The 18,800-nt window shown below is 44.5% G+C and overlaps 1 protein-coding gene across 1 annotated transcript in view; it reads left to right on the forward strand.

Moving 5' to 3' along the window:
• cwc27 (CWC27 spliceosome associated cyclophilin) overlaps positions 1–18,800 on the forward strand; it is a 48,410-nt gene that overhangs the window by 708 nt on the left and 28,902 nt on the right. Inside the window, exons 2-10 of the mRNA XM_041886793.2 lie at positions 372–468; positions 606–718; positions 911–1,054; positions 1,210–1,308; positions 1,612–1,715; positions 1,831–1,900; positions 2,030–2,109; positions 2,240–2,276; positions 2,420–2,601. Coding sequence (XP_041742727.1) covers positions 372–468; positions 606–718; positions 911–1,054; positions 1,210–1,308; positions 1,612–1,715; positions 1,831–1,900; positions 2,030–2,109; positions 2,240–2,276; positions 2,420–2,601 — 926 coding nt within the window. The remainder of the gene's footprint in view (positions 1–371; positions 469–605; positions 719–910; positions 1,055–1,209; positions 1,309–1,611; positions 1,716–1,830; positions 1,901–2,029; positions 2,110–2,239; positions 2,277–2,419; positions 2,602–18,800) is intronic.

An 18,800-nucleotide genomic window follows, 5' to 3' on the forward strand; every position in this document is an offset into this window, starting at 1 on the left:
TAGAAATCTGAATGCACTACCAGCACTTTGAAAAGTTGATGTAATTGTACTTTCCTGTGGATATATTGTCTCACTCCTACCGCCAAAATGACTGCTGCACGGACAACCGGTAAAGTATGTTAAAATATCATTTTATTCAACATTCTGGCTTGTAGAGGTCGTGAGAGGAAACTTTCCTGATTCAAACACTCATTTCTGCCTGACATAGAATTCAATGCAATTCAATGTCAGGTTTCCAGGCAAGCATTCTCTATCATTCCACCTATGTTATGCCCACTCACTCAGTATGCACTGCAGAACTACCATTCTGTCAAGCCAGGCAGATTTTTTTGTGATGAAGTGGTGTAAATTGATATCCTTCTCCGCTTCAGGTTCTGATCAAGACCTCAGCTGGTGACATCGACATTGAGCTGTGGTCCAAAGAGGCTCCCAAGGCCGCCAGAAACTTTGTCCAGTTATGTCTGGAAGGTAAGGAGGACTGACTGATTATATCAAGCAGGTTAGAATGCAAAGTCAGTCAACAATACTGATGTACTTATTATATATTCTCATCATGTCACATTCCGCACCATCTTATTGCAAATATGTACTGTTCTCTTCCTCAGGCTACTATGATGGAACACCGTTTCATAGAGTGGTGCCAGAGTTCATTGTCCAAGGAGGAGATCCCACAGGCACCGGGACAGGGGGAGAGTCCATTTATGGACGGCCATTCAAGGTACGTTTTCACTGTCTCCATCACCTCATTATCTCTGATCATGTTCAACCCCCCCAAAAAGATAGACTAGACTAGACATAAACGGAATTCTTCTACTTGGAACCTTTGCCAGCTCACCCATACTACTGTTACTAACGATGAAACAGTGGGCCTGATTCTTGTTTTGCTGTTGGTTCTGTCCCCTGTTCTCAGGACGAGTTCCACTCCAGACTGCGCTTCAACAGACGAGGCCTGGTTGCCATGGCCAACGCAGGGCCCCATGACAACGGCAGCCAGTTCTTCTTCACCCTGGGCCGGGCAGATGAGCTCAACAACAAACACACCATCTTTGGAAAGGTAAAACGGCAAAAGAAGATCCATGCATCTTTACATCTTGTAAAGCTTTTAGTATGCAGCATTTGTAATCAGAGCCAACTCAATTCTAATTGCATCAAACATATATTCTAGAAGCCATCTTGTCCTGTAAATTCATCTTCCTTTCCTCAATGCAGGTGACAGGTGATACAGTGTACAACATGCTCAGGTTAGCAGAAGTGGAATGTGATCAGGAGGAAAGACCTTTAAATCCACACAAGATACGAACCACTGAGGTATGGCTTGTTATTTACATTTGACATTTTGGTCATTTAGCAGACGCTCTTATCCAGAGCGACTTACAGTTAGTGAGTGCATACATTTAAAAAAAAAAACGGTTTTTTCCATACTGGCCCCCCGTGGGAATCGAACCCACAACCCTGGCGTTGCAAGCGCCATGCTCTACCAACTGAGCTACACTGGGCCCATATGGGGTTATGGGTTTACATCACACAATAGTATTTTATCACTTTGACCATTCATTTGTTCCAATTCTGTCAGACTCTGTTTCCTTAAATCTTTGTAATGTTTCTCTGCAGGTGTTACATTCTCCCTTCGATGACATCATTCCACGTGAAACAAAAAAATCCAAAAAGGATGAAGACAAAAAAGAGGGAAAGAAATCTCAGTCCAAAGCAACAAAGTAGGTCATTCATTTACTACTATACACACTTTCTCTGCTACTCACACTCAATCTGTTGCTGACTTGGAAGCGTGGCACTGTAGTTATGAACGGTCGACCATACTTGTTTTGTCAGGAACTTTAGTCTGTTGTCATTCGGAGAGGAAGCTGAGGAGGACGAGGAAATGGTAACTCAAGTCAGCCAGGTAATTATAACATGAGCAGTGTTATTCTTATTCTGCACTTAAAATCAAGCTCGCCATCTTATGTATTATGTCACCCCGTCTGTGTCAGTCAGATATATACACACACACACGTTGTTTCTTTTCATCCAGACACTGAAAGGGAAAAGCAAAAGCAGTCATGACCTGCTGAAGGATGATCCACTGCTGAGCTCTGTCCCCGCAGTCAACAAGTCAGTACACTGAGACGCAGTACAGACACCTTGCTCTGCTGCCTCAACTTATCTTGTTTGGACAATGAATAAATTAATGAGTTAATATTTAATAAATATTTATCTGAATCTATTTGTCTTGTGTTCGAAGGAAAAAAGCCAAAGGTGCAGCTGGAGAAGCAGCAGAGGTATGCTCTTATTCCTTCATGTTGTCTGTTCAATGAAGACACCATGCATCACGTTATAATGCATTCCATTCCACTTGTTGGAAAACACCTTTGCTCTGAGTGTTCTCCATGCTTTCTCTCATCTCTCTCTCTCTCGTGTTCAGGGTGAGGATGATGAGGCTGCGGAGGGAGATGCGGATGGTGATGAAGAGGAGTATGACTCTGATGAGAGGCAGGAAATGAGGGAGAGGATCTCTAAGAAGCTGAAGAAGATGAAGGAGGAGGAGAAGAAGAAGAAGAGTACAGACCCCAGCGAGGAGGACAGAGGGAAGAGGGCCAACCGCAGGTAGATGACACTAAAATGATATACTATCCACTCCACAAAGCATAGCCTAAATGCCATTTACACACCTTTTTAATTTGGGGAATGTTGTTGACTCACGTTACGCTATAATAGCGTTGTTATCGTTTACGTCAGTGTTCAGCGTTTACTCCCCTCTTTTCCAATGCAGCTGTTTTATATTTTATAAAATCATTTAAGGCTAACAGTTAAGTACTTTACTAGCTAGGTTTCCATCCAATTTGCGACAGATGATTATGGACAAAAGAGCAAGATTATTTTTATTGGTCAAACTGTAGCCAAGCGTCGATGATCATGTCACCAGAATAAGACCCTCAATATTTATTGGAAAGGAGCATCAAGCTCATCACCTTGCACTTTCACCAGCCTGTGAAGTTCATCATAACTGACTTTATCTGTAACCTAATAAACTGCATGCTTTCTCAACGAGTCGTAGTGGGAGGACCACACAACATGTCATCGCGACTCCAAGTTTACTTCAATATAATGGTTATAATATCAATATTTCCACATAAAAGCGTTTCAACCGACATTTCTCGCATTATACATTTTACAGACGCAAAAAGATCCCACCTTGTCTAGCGTGTTTTGTCGACATTTGGAAAGTTTACCGAAACATTTTCTGTTAGGCCTGTCATTACATTTTTTTTATCCGACATGTACTTTGCTCGCATATAAAGGTTGTATGGAAACCTGGTTAGTGTAATAGATTTACATTAAAATGGGCAAAAATAGTTTTTTATGAAAAACTATTTCTCAAGCAAGAATTTTGCTAGGGCTGTCTGGGAGTTTTCTGTGGGAAAAGGAAAACGGAAAACTAGCTGTCATTGGCAGAGAGGTTTTGAACTTTTTGTTATTGGTCAGCAACTCCAGGAAATAACACTGATCAAATGTTTTCACACTTTTCCAGTGTTAGTTTCACACTTTTCCAGTGTTATACAATGATATAAAACACAGGAAAAACTGAATTTTGACTGCACTGGGCCTTCAACCACTATGTCTCTAAGAGACCTGACTAGGTGTCCAACAAGTGGTGCTATTGTACAAGAGAAAGTGAAGTAAAATCAGTGGTATGGTAGTTGTAATTCTGTAGACTGGCCAGGCGGAGGTGATGTTGTACTGCGTAGACCTATGGCATAGACAAGGGCGCCCAGTCTGACAGGTTGGTTCAGTTCACAAGGAAATCAGCGATAAAAGAGATATTTTCTAGCAAAAATAGGTCTCCTTCAATGAATCATGTGATAACCGTTATGATGCAGTACTACTGAATACATAGAAAAAGAATGAATATAACTAATCATTGACTTGAATGGGGAAGCCTGTTCTAGTCATTCTATTTCTATGACTGAACATACCAGAGGTCCTCTCCATAGAAATACAGCAGTGTGGTTCAGCAGCTTTGCAGTAATGGCATTGGCCGTCATTAATTCGATGGACAGGCTGTACAGTCGTGGCCAAAAGTTTTGAGAATGACACAAATATATATTTTCACAAAGTCTGCTGCCTCAGTATTTATGATGGCAATTTATATATACTCCAGAATGTTATGAAGAGTGATCAGATGAATTGCAATTAATTGCAAAGTCCCTCTTTGCCATGAAAATGAACTTAATCCCCCAAAAAACATTTCCACTGCATTTCAGCCCTGCCACAAAAGGACCAGCTGACATCATGTCAGTGATTCTCTCGTTAACACAGATGAGTGTTGACGAGGACAAGGCTAGAGATCACTCTGTCATGCTAATTGAGTTAGAATAACAGACTGGGTGCTTTTAAAAGGAGGGTGGTGCTTGAAATCATTGTTCTTCCTCTGTTAACCATGGTTACCTGCAAGGAAACACGTTCCGTCATCATTGCTTTGCACAAAAAGGGCTTCACAGGCAAGGATATTGCTGCTAGTAAGATTGCACCTAAATCAACCATTTATCGGATCATCAAGAACTTCAAGGAGAGAGGTTCAATTGTTGTGAAGAAGGCTTCAGGACGCCCAAGAAAGTCCAGCAAGCGCAAGGATCGTCTCCTAAAGTTGATTCAGCTGCGGGATCGGGGCACCACCAGTGCAGAGCTTGCTAAGGAATGGCAGCAGGCAGGTGTGAGTGCATCTGCACGCGCAATGAGGCGAAGACTTTTGGAGGATGGCCTGGTGTCAAGAAGGACAGCGAGGAAGCTACTTCTCTCCAGGAAAAACATCAGGGACAGACTGATATTCTGCAAAAGGTACAGGGATTGGACTGCTGAGGACTGGGGTAAAGTCATTTTCTCTGATGAATCCCCTTTCCGATTGTTTGGGGCATCCGGAAAAAAGCTTGTCCGGAGAAGACAAGGTGAGCGCTACCATCAGTCCTATGTCATGCCAACAGTAAAGCATCCTGAGACCATTCATGTGTGGGGTTGCTTCTCAGCCAAGGGAGTGGGCTCACTCACAATTTTGCCTAAGAACACAGCCATGAATAAAGAATGGTACCAACACATCCTCCGAGAGCAACTTCTCCCAACCATCCAAGAACAGTTTGGTGACAAACAATGCCTTTTCCAGCATGATGGAGCACCTTGCCATAAGGCAAAAGTGATAACTAAGTGGCTCGGGGAACAAAACATCGACATTTTGGGTCCATGGCCAGGAAACTCCCCAGACCTTAATCCCATTGAGAACTTGTGGTCAATCCTCAAGAGGCGGGTGGACAAACAAAAACCCACACATTCTGACAAACTCCAAGCATTGATTATGCAAGAATGGGCTGCCATCAGTCAGGATGTGGCCCATAAGTTAATTGACAGCATGCCAGGGCGGATTGCAGAGGTCTTGAAAAAGAAGGGTCAACACTGCAAATATAGACTCTTTGCATAAACTTAATGTAATTGTCAATAAAAGCCTTTGACACTTATGGAATGCTTGTAATTATACTTCAGTATACCATAGTAACATCTGACAAAAATATCTAAACACTGAAGCAGCAAACTTTGTGAAGACTAATACTTGTGTCATTCTCACAACTTTTGAGCACGACTGTACTGTAGGCTACATACCAACATTGATAACTCAACAATAACTCCTCACTCTCCACATTTTTGTCATTTAGCGGACGCTCCTATGCAGAGGGACACACAAGTAGCATTTGCTGCCCGAGAGTACTGAGAACCTCTGAACAGAGTGCGCACCGATTTTTAAATGTAGAATCTGTGAAAATGTCGGCAGTAAGAAGTCTACACCGGGTGATCCCTAAAAAACAGCGAGCTGAACGATCGGCAGATGAACTCTACATCCACATTTGGTGCGATGTGTGCGAGCCTTTACAGGTAGCTGCACTACTGTAGCTAAGTCCAAGATCATTACAATGACAAACACCATATCTGATTGAACACTGACTATCTGTTGTAAATGGGCGGCGCGCACAATTGGCCCAGCGTCGTCCAGGGTAGGGGAGGGATTTGGCCGGCAGGGGATGTAGCTCAGTTGGTAGAGCATGGCGTTTGCAACGCCAGGGTTGTGGGTTCGATAAAATAATGTATGCACTAACTGTAAGTCGCTCTGGATAAGAGCGTCTGCTAAATGACTAAAATGTAATGTATGTAAAAGTACACCTTCAGCATTTTAATGGCAGTGACCTTGAATAAATGAATGAATTAATCAGAGGGTTGGCGGTTCTGATGCTAGGGTGTTGATGAGGACTAGTGACACCCTCTCAGCCAAGCAGAACCCCCCCCAACCTCCCCCGCTGCTGCTGCTAACGCACACCTCGGGCCTCTGGCCCCACCTCAATGAACCTGGCCTGTCCACTGCAGCCAGTTCCTGCTAGGTGAAAGAGAAATGCTGGCACCCACACTACATGACTTACCCTGCTGTAGTAGAGGATGGGGGGGAGAGGGAGACCGAGAGGACTGACAGGGAAGACAGAGAGATAGAAGGGAGAGTCGGGTTGAGAAAACAGCTGTGACAGTTTTTGTAACCTAGATTGAAAAGATGCATCACAAACCTCTAGTCCGTTGTCCCAAATCAGTTACTGAGGGAATCCTGTGATCCATGTTTCTCAATGCCACTGTGCTGATTCCCATACACCACCAGCTTTATCAGAAACTCTGTTATCTAGCTGCGGGTTGTTTTGCCTCATATTAACCCCAATGGGATAAGGATTCGGCCCCGCCAGTCAGCTGTGTGTCTGCGGTTTTTGTGTGTGCATGCGTGTGCGTGCGTGTGACTGACAGGCAGGCCGACGCAAACAGACTATAGGATATTAAACACAAGCGTAGATTGTTTGTCTGTAGACCTGTACCCCAGCACCGTGGTTTGTGTTGGCACAGAATCAAAGAGGAGACTGGTAGGTACACTACACGGCCAGGACAAAGGGGCAATTGTTGTAGAGCAGATCTCCTCTCCTGTCTCTCTCTCTCTCCCCCTTTGTCCTGGCCGTGTAGTGTACCTTCCAGCCTCCTCTTTGATTCTGTGCCAACACAAACCACGGTGCTGGGGTACAGGTCTACAGACAAACAATCTACGCTTGTGTTTAATATCCTATAGTCTGTTTGCGTCGGCCTGCCTGTCAGTCACACGAACACACGCATTCTCCCACCGAGTTATTCCTTTATGCTCAATTGCAGGGGATCAAACTGAATGACAGTCCTGCCGCATGTGTGTGTGTGTGTGGTGTGAAAAATTAGGAATCTCGCTGAAAAACCAAAATATTTTTCACATCTACACAACGTCTTTACCATATTGCCAGGCAATTGTTTCCCGTAGTTGCCTAGTGACCAGACAACATTCCATTTACCTTATCAAGTGACGTAATCAGTCAGACGTGTGCGTTATTTTCACTATGATCGGATTGGAATTGAAGAGGGAACCGTAATTTGGTCCTGTCCATTTTTAAAGGAGAGATTAATAAACCTCTCAAGAAATACTCACACTGCTGGTGGGGTCTTTTTAATGTGAACTTAAAGAGCCTTTATCAAACCTTTACAACACAGGTATGTACATGTCACATAATTATCCATTATTGTATATCGACCTCATGATACAGCTATATACTGTATATCTATACAGTGCATTCGGAAAGTATTTAGACCCCTTCCCTTTTTCCACATTCTGTTACGTTACAGCCTTATTCTAAAATGGGTTAAATTAATTTTTTCGAAGGAATTGTCCGTAGCGCTCGGAGACAGGATTGTGTCGAGGCACAGATCTGGGGAAGGGTACCAAAACATGTCTGCAGCATTGAAGATCCCCCAAAAACACAATATTCTTAAATGGAAGAAGTTTGGAACCACCATGACTCTTCCTAGAGCTGCCCACCCAACCAAACTGAGCAATCGGGGGAGAAGGGCCTTGTCAGGGAGGTGACCAAGAACCCGATGGTCACTCTGACAGAGCTCCAGAGTTCCTCTGTGGAGATGGGAGAACCTTCCAGAAGGACGACCATCTCTGCAGCACTCCACCAATCAGGCCTTTATGGTAGAGTGGCCAGGCGGAATCCCCTCCTCAGGAAAAGGCACATGACAGCCCACTTGGAGTTTGCTAAAGGGCACCTAAAGGACTCTCAGGCCATGAGAAACAAGTTTCTCTGGTCTGATGAAACCAAGATTGAACTCTTTGGCCTGAATGCCAAGCGTCACGTCTGGAGGAACCCTGGAACTATCCCTGTGGTGAAGCATGGTGGTGGCAGCATCATGCTGTGGGGATGTTTTTCAGCGGCAGGGACTAGGAGACAAAGTACAGAGAGATCCTTGATGAAAACCTGCTCCAGAGCGCTCAGGACCTCAGACTGGGGCGACGGTTCACCTTCCAACAGGACAACGACCCTAAGCGCACAGCCAAGAAAACGCAGGAGTGGCTTCTGGACAAGTTAATGAATGTCCATGAGTGACCCAGCCAGAGCCCGGACTTGAACCCGATCGAACATCTCTGGAGAGACCTGAAAATAGCTGTGCAGCCAGCAACGCTACCCATCCAACCTGACAGAGCTTGAGAGGATTTGCAGAGAAGAATGGGAGAAACTCACCAAATACAGGTGTGCCAAGCTTGTAGCGTCATACCCAAGAAGACTCGAGGCTGTAATCACTGCCAAAGGTGCTTCAACAAAGTACTGAGTAAAGGGTCTGAATACTTATGTAATATTTCAGTTTTATTTTATATAAATTTTCAAAAATGTCTAAACCTGTTTTTGCTTTGTCATTATGGGGTATTGTGTGTAGATTGATGAGGGGGGGGGGACAATTTAATCCATTTTAGAATAAGGCTGTAACGTAACAAAATGTGGAAAAGGTCAAGGGGTCTGAATACTTTCCAAATGCACTGTACATCAATACCACTCACCTCCACAGCATTCACCAGAGAGAGAGATCTGAGCTCAACACCTCGTCACCATTCCTATTGATTAAGTCAGGTCTCAGTCTATATGAAGTGCCAGGGGCCTCTTTGAAGTGAGTCCCAAAAGCAGGGCATGTGGTAGCTGCCATTTTTGTTAAACCCGACGGGGCATGACTGGGGAAGGAAAACGCTTCCATATGGATCTATGTACACTATGTTGCTAACAAATAACCATGACCAGTCTTTTTCCAATCTTAGTCATGTTTTAACTGAGAAATGTCTTGGTTAGGGGCTTTAAGGTGCAGGACCTTTTGAGTCAGTCCTTGGGGTGGTCTGTCTCTGTGTGTGTGGTGGACTGTATCTCCCCCCATGCATGCTACCATGGACTTTTTGATACCGTAGTTGTACCAACTTGGCAATGGCTGCCTTCTTGACATACATTTCCCCTGTGTTTTTATTAGTGTTTGGGTCCCAAAGGTGCGTCATTGTGGTGGTCTGCAGTGTTTTAATGTGGCCAGAGCAGAGCTTTCTCCCTGGCTGTTAATGTGGCCAGAGCAGAGCTGGCTCCCTGGCTGTTAGGAAACTGCTGCAGTCCTCTGAGATGTTCAGCTGACCAGGAGTTGAACTGAACCAGGGTATTTTTGGAATGGGACCCACCGGTGAATAATTCACTTGAAGGTTTTTTTAAAGGAAAGTAAAACTTATAAAACGTCTGCTGATGTCCAGATGTTGTTGAATTCTTCCACTTTTGAAAGTTTATACTTTCTTCATATCTAGAAGTGTGCTGCTGTAAGGAAGGAAAGCTTTAGATTTGACTGGGTTTTTTGGAGGCTAAACCGGGTCTGGCCAACCCTCCTCCTGGAGCCAATATGCGACAGCTAGTCTTCCTGGGGTTCAACACATAACGAAAAATACATTATAGACAATAATACTTTACAATTTACATACAATTAAAAACATTAACATAGACGGTAGACTTATAGATATAGAAAAACTATTTATTTTTTGTGTGGAAATAATACAACTAAAGACACAGTTGTAGGACAGCTACTGTTTTTTTTTTTTTTAGGACAGCTACTGGGTCATCCTGGTGACCACTTTACAGCCAGCCAGCCAGCCAGCCAGCCAGCCAGCCAGCCAGCCAGCCAGCCAGCCAGCCAGCCAGCCAGTCAGCCAGCCAGCCAGTCAGCCAGCCAGTAAAAGGCCACATCTCAATCAAGCTCCAGGGTTAAAGAACAACAGTCATTACAGACTTTTATTCACACACAAAGATAGTCTACCATTGTTATTTCAGTAGACATTCCTTCAGCCCTGCAGACAATGGAACTCACACTTAAAGGGCAACTCAACCACTTTTCACCCTCATTTTCATTATCTCCAGCACAATACCAGTGTCTACATATTTTGTATATATAGTGTATGGGGACACCCCTTAAAATCAGTGGATTCAGCTATTTCAGCCACACCCGTTGCTGACAGGTATATAAAATTGAGCACACCGCCATGCAATCTCCATAGACAAACATTGGCAGTAGAATGGCCTTACTGAAGAGCACAGTGACTTTCAACATGGCACCATCATAGGGTGCCACCTTTCCAACAAGTCAGTAAGTCAAATTTCTGCCCTGCTAGAGCTGCCCCGGTCAACTGTAAGTGCTGTTATTGTGAAGTGGAAACGTCTAGGAGCAACAACGGCTCAGCCGCGAAGTGGTAGGCCACACAAGCTCACAGAACGGGACCGCCAAGTACTGAAGCGCGCAGCGCGTAAAAATCGTCTGTACTCACTACCGAGTTCCAAACTGCCTCTGGAAGCAACGTCCGCACAAGAACTGTTCGTCGTGAGCTTCGTGAAATGGGTTTCCATGGCCGAGCAGCCGCACACAAGCCTAAGATCACCATGCGCAACGCCAAGTGTCAGCTGGGGTGGTGTTAAGCTCACCGCCATTGGACTCTGGAGCAGTGGAAACGCGTTCTCTGGAGTGATTAATCACGCTTCACCGTCTGGCAGTCCGACGGACAAATCTGGGTTTGGCAGATGCCAGGAGAACGCTACCTGTCCCAATGCATAGTGCCAACTGTAAAGTTTGGTGGAGGAATAATGGTCTGGTGCTGTTTTTCATGGTTCAGGCTAGGCCCGTTAGTTCCAGTGAAGGGAAATCTTAATGCTACAGCGTACAATGACATTCTAGATGATTCTGTGCTTCCAACTTTGTGGCAACAGTTTTCCCTTTCCTGTTTCAGCATGACAATGCCCCCGTGCACAAAGCGAGGTCCATAAATAAATGGTTTGTCGAGATCGATGTAGAAGAACTTGACTGGCCTGCACAGAGCCCTGACCTCAACCCCATCGAACACCTTTGGGATGAATTGGAACGCAACTGCGACCCAGGCCTAATTGCCCAACCTCACTAATGCTCTTGTGGCTGAATGGAAGCAAGTCCCCACAGCAATGTTCCAACAGCTAGTGGAAAGCTTTCCCAGAAGAGTGGAGGCTGTTATAGCAGCAAAGGGGGGACCAATTCCATATTAATACCCATGATTTTGGAATGAGATGTTTGATGAGCAGGTGTCCACATACTTTTGGTCACTAACTGTAAGTCGCTCTGGATAAGAGCATCTGCTAAATGACTAAAATGTAAATGTAGTGTGTGAAAACGGCGTGTGTTGTAGAAAACAATCTAAAGTTAAGAAGTTATTCCTGACAACATCATCAAGTTAAACATTTAAACAGTGATTTTCAGACACTATGAGTTTCACAGTGATGTAGGGAGCAAGATAAAACCCTCCGTCTGGCTAGAAATTTGTTGCAGGTTTTCAAAATCACTGTTTTTCTTACTTTTAATCATACCCTGTGATGTCACAGAGAAACATTCTTTAGGCAGTTTTCACATGTAGACACTGTTATAGTGCTGGAGATGATGAAAATGAGGTTGAAAAGTGGTGGAGTTGCCCTTTAACTGGGACACAAGACACCAATTATCTAAGCCCAAGTGGCCTTACCCTTGACACACACACACCGGTGACACAGTGTGGCTAATTGGCTGCACCTGTCTGTTGTGATTGGTCATAACCCAGCGGTCTCTCAGCAAAAGGTCATGGGGGTCAGGAAGCACTGGAATCTGTTCTCTAGTTTGAGAACCACTAGAGGTAATCCAGTTCCTGACCCCCTCCTGACAGTCTGTCTGTCTACACATCTCTGCTGGCTTGACCTAGCATGTCTACCCAGCATGGGGCACTCTCTCTCTCTCTGCCTGTCTCTCGCTCTCTGTCTCTGTCTCTCTCTCAGGAAACCGATTTGTGTGTTTAGGACTCTTTATGTGTTTGATGGACTGAATGGAATGAAGACCCTGTGGGGAATTTAGCCAACTTGGTACGTGAGGGATCCACATTGTTTCTTTCCTTCTCTGTACAGTCATGCAGATTCCTGCCTGTGCTGCTGCTGGTGCTGTGGTAAGATCCCTCCTCTCAGTCTCACTGTACTGCTTGGCTGTGAACCAAGCCATGAAGCGTCCACCTCCAACCCCCATGAGGGGAGTCAGTCAGTCCACCCAGACACCTTGTTATTCCAGCACATTCATCCAAATCTCTATGGCAGTCATAGTAGTGGGTTTTAATTTGGCTAGATTCCAGCCCTGGCCTGGTGCTTCAGTCTAGTCCAGAGACAGACAGACAAAGGGTTTAGATGTTGTCATCCCACTCTCTATGGTATACCAGAGGCCTGGTTTAGACTGCTGCTCTGAGGCAGTGGAATCCCTCTCGCTCTGTCTGTCTAAGCTGAGGGTTCCTTCAGGCTGCTGGAGGGTTAAACGCTGCCGGCTGGGCCCTCTGATGCAGCAGAGGGTGAGAGAGAGCAGCTGGCTGGGCCGTAGCCAGTCACTTTGTGTGCTTTCTTTATGAAAAGTAAATCATCCACAGCACCCTAGGTTTCGCCTATTTGATTTGTCTGAATGAGCGGCAATCGCTGGCAGCCCCTGAGAGGCTAAGAGCCGGCCGACCCAGCGGAGAGGAGTGACAAGGACCTGTTCCTGCTTCACTCTCCTCAGAAAAGAGGAGAAGAGAGGGAGGAAGTTTAAGTTTAATGTATATAGGCTAGTCCTAGCCATATGTCTAACTGGCTGGCTGGCTGTCTGTCTGACCACATCTGATCTCCTCTTTCACTCCTCCACCTCTTCTCTCCTTCTCTCTCTCTCTTCCTTCTTCTCCTCACTCCTCCTCCTTACGGTGTTGTGGGATGACAGTCCCAGGTGCTGAATGGCTGGCATTGTGCTCCAGTTGAGATGGTGGGATGAAGGAGGGGTGGAGTGGAGGAGGAGAGGATGGGTGGATGTCTGTCTCTCGACTCTCTCCCCCCTGGCTGATGGAGGGAGGGGCAGGCAGTCGGAGAGAGTCAGCACACTCTGGCGTCTCTTCAAAGCCTGCTAACACAAGGCCACTATATTCACTACCATGTAATTCAATGAAGTGTTATTCTTCATCTGGCTGAATGAATACCCACTGAGACCTCACATTGGGCTGGCTGAAACTAGGGCACACCTTGTGATGGTTCTGTTATTTTTAACTGTACACCTCCACTCAGGCTCACTCTCAATCATTAGCTGAGGGATATACTACAAAGCAGGATCAATGAGTTAGCAAGCTAACTTTGATTAACATTCAGATTTTTGTTTTGTTTCTGGTTCATTCATTAACTTAGACTTAAATGTTGGTTGTTTGTTGAAACAATTGAATCAATCCATGCCCATTTTAAGCATATATTCCTTAATGTGAAGTTATTTCGGAACATTGAAGCAAGTTAGCTGTCTAACTCATTGATCCTGCTTTGTAGTATACCCCTCTGGTCAATTTCTGAGGCCGTTTGTGACAGTTTGCCACTTCTTGAAATACAATTTTGCATAATTACTGCACTATATACGCCTTTATATATAGCTAGTCTAGGTTACATGACTACTTCTCGTAAAGTAATAATATAATAATAATAATATGCCATTTAGTAGACGCTTTTATCCAAAGCGACTTACAGTCATGCGTGCATACATTTTTACGTATGGGTGGTCCCGGGGATCGAACCCACTACCCTGGCGTTACAAGCGCCATGCTCTACCAATTGAGCTACAGAATAAAGTAATATAGAATTAACCCTTTCCACTGACAGAACCTGTCATCCCATATACGGGTTGAAAATGGCAGATTCTGTCATTGATAAGCACCTAAATTGGAACGCAGTGGCTGTATATTAACACGCTATAGCCTACATGATATAAGGTTCTCTGCTTCACAGCCTGTATGAGTTTTAACTGACGTGACGTCAGGTTCTCCTCTTCACAGCTTGTAATGGTTTTAACTGACGTGACGTCAGGTTCTCCTCTTCACAGCTTGTAATGGTTTTAACTGACGTGACGTCAGGTTCTCCTCTTCACAGCTTGTAATGGTTTTAACTGACGTGACGTCAGGTTCTCCTCTTCACAGCTTGTAATGGTTTTAACTGACATGACGTCAGGTTCTCCTCTTCACAGCTTGTAATGGTTTTAACTGACATGACGTCAGGTTCTCCTCTTCACAGCTTGTAATGGTTTTAACTGACATGACGTCAGGTTCTCCTCTTCACAGCTTGTAATGGTTTTAACTGACATGACGTCAGTTTCTCCTCTTCACAGCTTGTAATGGTTTTAACTGACATGACGTCAGGTTCTCCTCTTCACAGCCTGTATGGGTTTTAACTGACAGTCGTTATAAACTTGAGCACTACATGCGACAAGAAGATACCCCCATCCCTCCCGCTAAATTGCGTAGACACTGGTTACCACAGCCACAAAGTCATAAACCCCGCCTATTTCCATGTGATTTTGTGATTTTAACCCAAACCTTAACCACACTGCTAACCTTATGCCTAACCCTAACCTTAAATTAACAAATTAACATTTGTTTTCATAAATGTTTACGACATTGCCAATTTTGACTTTTGGCTGTGCTATCAACTGGAAACCCTCAAATTGGGCTACTTTTGCTGTTGTCGGAGTGAAGACAATGCTGTAAATCAAGAGAAGTCTGTGTTCTGAAAGATGAGATGTTGAGGATTATAATAAATACTGCTTTGATGTCATACAAGCAAACCACACACCCATGCGTCAAAATGTGCACTTCATATTTCCATATTTGAAAACTCATGTCATTTACAGTATCAACGTTTATGATCGCTATGTTTGATCCACAGTTACAAGGATAACATGCGTTATACCCTGGGTTGTCCTGAACAGAATGAGCTTATGTTTGTCTTATTGTGAAGTAAATTAGCCGCGGAACACGCAGTTGAATGCACTCATGACTCAATTTTTTATGAGCACCAAAATTACAATCTGTTTGTCTGAAGTGCCTTTTGAAAGCCTAACACTGTATGATCATATTTTATAACTTAGCTAGCCACGTTGGCAATAGAATACGTTTTCAAATTATGCCCGCCTGACCCAGATTGCGATTTATAATGGAATGTTTTTGTATTGCTACAAGAGGGCTTTCTTCATTTCCTCAATGGCAAATGTTCTAAAATAAGTAGAAATGTAACAACTATTTTGGTCCCCACACCTTATTGGATTTAAGGTGGTCTAGAGTTTATTTCCCTCTAGTTGCACAGGTGACATGCTGGTAGAAATTAGGTAAAACAGATTTCAGTTTTCCTGTATTAAAATCACTGGCCACTAGGCGCGCTGCCTCTGGATGAGCATTTTCTTGTTGGATTATGGCCCTATATAGCTTGTTGAGTGCGGTCTTAGTGCCAGCATCGGTTTGTGGCGGTAAATTGACAGCTACGAAAAATATAGATAAACTCTCTTGGTAAATAGTATGGTCTACAGCTTATCATGAGGTATTCTAACTCAGGCGAGCAGAACCCTGAGACTTCCTTAATATTAGAGATCGCGCACCAGCTGTTGTTAACAAAGATGCACACACCCCCGCCCTTGAGTTTACGAGACATTCTGTCCTGCCGATGCATAGAAAAAACTGCAAGATTTACATGAACCATGTCCTCGTTCAGCCACAACTCTGTGATGCATAGGATATTACAGTTCTTCAGGTCACGTTGATAGGATCGTATCGAACTGAGCTTTTCTAGTTTGTTCTTCACTCGTCGCCGTAGTTACATCAGGCTGCCCCTACGTTGGCCTCTGTATCGTTGTCTTTTCCTCTTCCAAGTGTCGGGGATTAGGGCCGGGTGAGCAGTATGTCCTGCTCGGCCGAGTCATTTAAGTGGAATTCTTCATCCAAATTGAGGTTAGTGATCGCTCTTCTGATGTCGAGAAGCTCAACAATGGCGGAAACATTATGTACAAAAAAGGTTCAGATCAATGCATAAAAACACAAAATAGCGTAATGGTCAGGAGCCCGTAAAACGGCGGCATAGAATAGAGTCATGAGTGCATTCAAGTGTGTGTTCCGCGCCATTCTCGAAATCAGAAGTTGGTGGAGAGCACCCCTCAATCATTGAAGAATTAGTGCAGTTTACTGCTGAAGAGTGGGACACATTGCCAGAAAGGTGCAGCAAGCTCATTAATGGCTACAAGAAGCATTTGGTGGCAGTTATCTTGGTCAAAGGTTGTGCAAACAAGTACTAGCTCCGGGGTGCCAATCATTTTGACCATTCCATTTGTCTTAAGTTTAAAATTTCAAAAATAAAGTTGACAAAAATATAATTGGTTCTGCAATGTTCAAAATCCAATAACAAGGAGTGGAGCCCAAAAGTTTGTTTTGAATTTCAATTTATTTTTGAAGAAATAAGGAATTATTTGGCTGCAGCTGTAGTTCTTCTGTTAGAAACATTTCAATTTGGCCCTATCCATATAGGCCAATTTCCACGATTCTAAGTGGTTAAAGTGCTTTCACATCGTCTACTTTTATCTAATGACTCTCTCAATGCAGGTGGCTGCCAAGTCAACTAGTCTGGTCAAGAATAGTGTTTTTCGACTTCATCGATACTGTCATCTACAGGCAGGCGGATGGAGTCAGGCAGTGTAGGTAGTTTACCTGTGTGTTGCAGAGAGAAACAAACGAATGTCTCCAGTGTCAGTGTAGCAGTGTTGTAGGGCTTTGTGTGGAATGTGCTGAGCCCCCAGGATTGAATGAACAGGTGTTGCTGGCTGGGTCTCTTCCCTCCCGTCGTTCCCCTCCTCTCTGGCCTCTCTCCCGCCGTCGTTCCCCCTCTCCTTTATTGGCACGGGGGGCTGCCAGCCACGCCATGGTTTGGCTGTTGCCTTGGAGATGTCTCTCTTGTTTTTCAAATGGCAGCATGTCAAGGCAAGCAGCAAATGATCGCTCCGTCAGAAGTGTCTCCCTCCCAGTAGAATAAATAGCCTATGGTCTGTCTCCATACAGATCTTTGTGCTGATAAAGCAGAGCTTGTGTAGTTACCGTATCAACAGCTAGCAGGCCCAGAGTTGTTTTGCCAGTTAAGATGATGCCATCAAGTTGTGGTACCTCCTCCCTATGAACTGGACATGACTAAGTCCTTGACTACAAAACAATGCATTTGGATTAATTATTACATTTTTCTACATGGTTAACATGATCAGCAAACATTATGCTGTTCATTGAACTTAGTCTCCTGATCCCCATATTTTAAGATGGACTGAAGTTTCTTCATCTTGAGCCAATGTGACCTGACCTTACCCAGTGCCCTAACTCCTTATGTCTGAGTCCACTCAGCCCGGCTCTCCAAAACAAGCTCTTCCAGGAAATGAGCCTGCCAGCCCGTCTCTGACACACTGAGACACAGAGAGATGGTTGTGAAACACACTGAGACGTGGCACTGGGCAGGCGACTGTTTTCAGATACCTCCAACAGAGATCCAGGCTGCTCCTGTCTGCCACCTCCGCTCTGAGGACCCGCTCTGGAGCCAGCTCTGACAGTCTCTCTGCTGGATGGATAGAGGAAACATACCAACACCATGCTAAGCTGTGTCTGAGTCTCACAGACCTCAAATACCTCCTCTACCTGAGACCCAATAGAGGAAAAACATACCAACACCAAGCGTGGCTGGCTGGCTGGCTGTTTGTCTAAGCCTCACGTGTACATCATAGACCTCCCATACCTGAGCCTCTAAAGAGGAGAAACAACATTAAACAAACCAACACCATGTCCAGCTGTATCTGGAACTCGCATACCTCATACACACTACCGTTCAAAAGTTTGGGGTCACTTAGACATTTCCTTGTTTTCCATGAAAACGTACATGAAATGAGTTTGAATAGGAAATATAGCAAAATGCATAGGAAATGTAGTCACTGACAAGGTTAGAAATAATGATTTTTAATATAAATAATAAATGTGTCCCTCAAACTTTGCTTTCGTCAAAGAATCCTCCATTTGCAGCAATTACAGCCTTGCAGACCTTTGGCATTCTAGTTGTCAATTTGTTCAGGTAATCTGAAGAGATTTCACCCCATGCTTCCTGAAGCACCTCCCACAAGTTGGATTGGCTTGATGGGCACTTCTTATGTACCATACGGTCAAGCTGCTCCCACAACAGCTCAATAGGGTTGAGATCCGGTGACTGTGCTGGCCACTCCATTATAGACAGAATACCAGCTGACTGCTTCTTCCCTAAATAGTTCTTGCATAGTTTGGAGCTGTGCTTTGTCCTGTTGTAGGAGGAAATTGGCTCAAATCAAGCGCCGTCCACAGGCATGGCGTTGCAAAATGGAGTGATAGCCTTCCTTCTTCAAGATCCCTTTTACCCTGTACAAATCTCCCACTTTACCACCACCAAAGCACCCCCAGACCATCACATTGCCTCCACCATGCTTGACAGATGGCATCAAGCACTACTCCAGCATCTTTTCATTTGGTCTGCGTCTCACAAATGTTCTTCTTTGTGATCTGAACACCTCAAACT

This window comes from Coregonus clupeaformis, chromosome 9 (assembly GCF_020615455.1).
Source record: "Coregonus clupeaformis isolate EN_2021a chromosome 9, ASM2061545v1, whole genome shotgun sequence".
Classification (NCBI taxonomy): domain Eukaryota; kingdom Metazoa; phylum Chordata; class Actinopteri; order Salmoniformes; family Salmonidae; genus Coregonus; species Coregonus clupeaformis.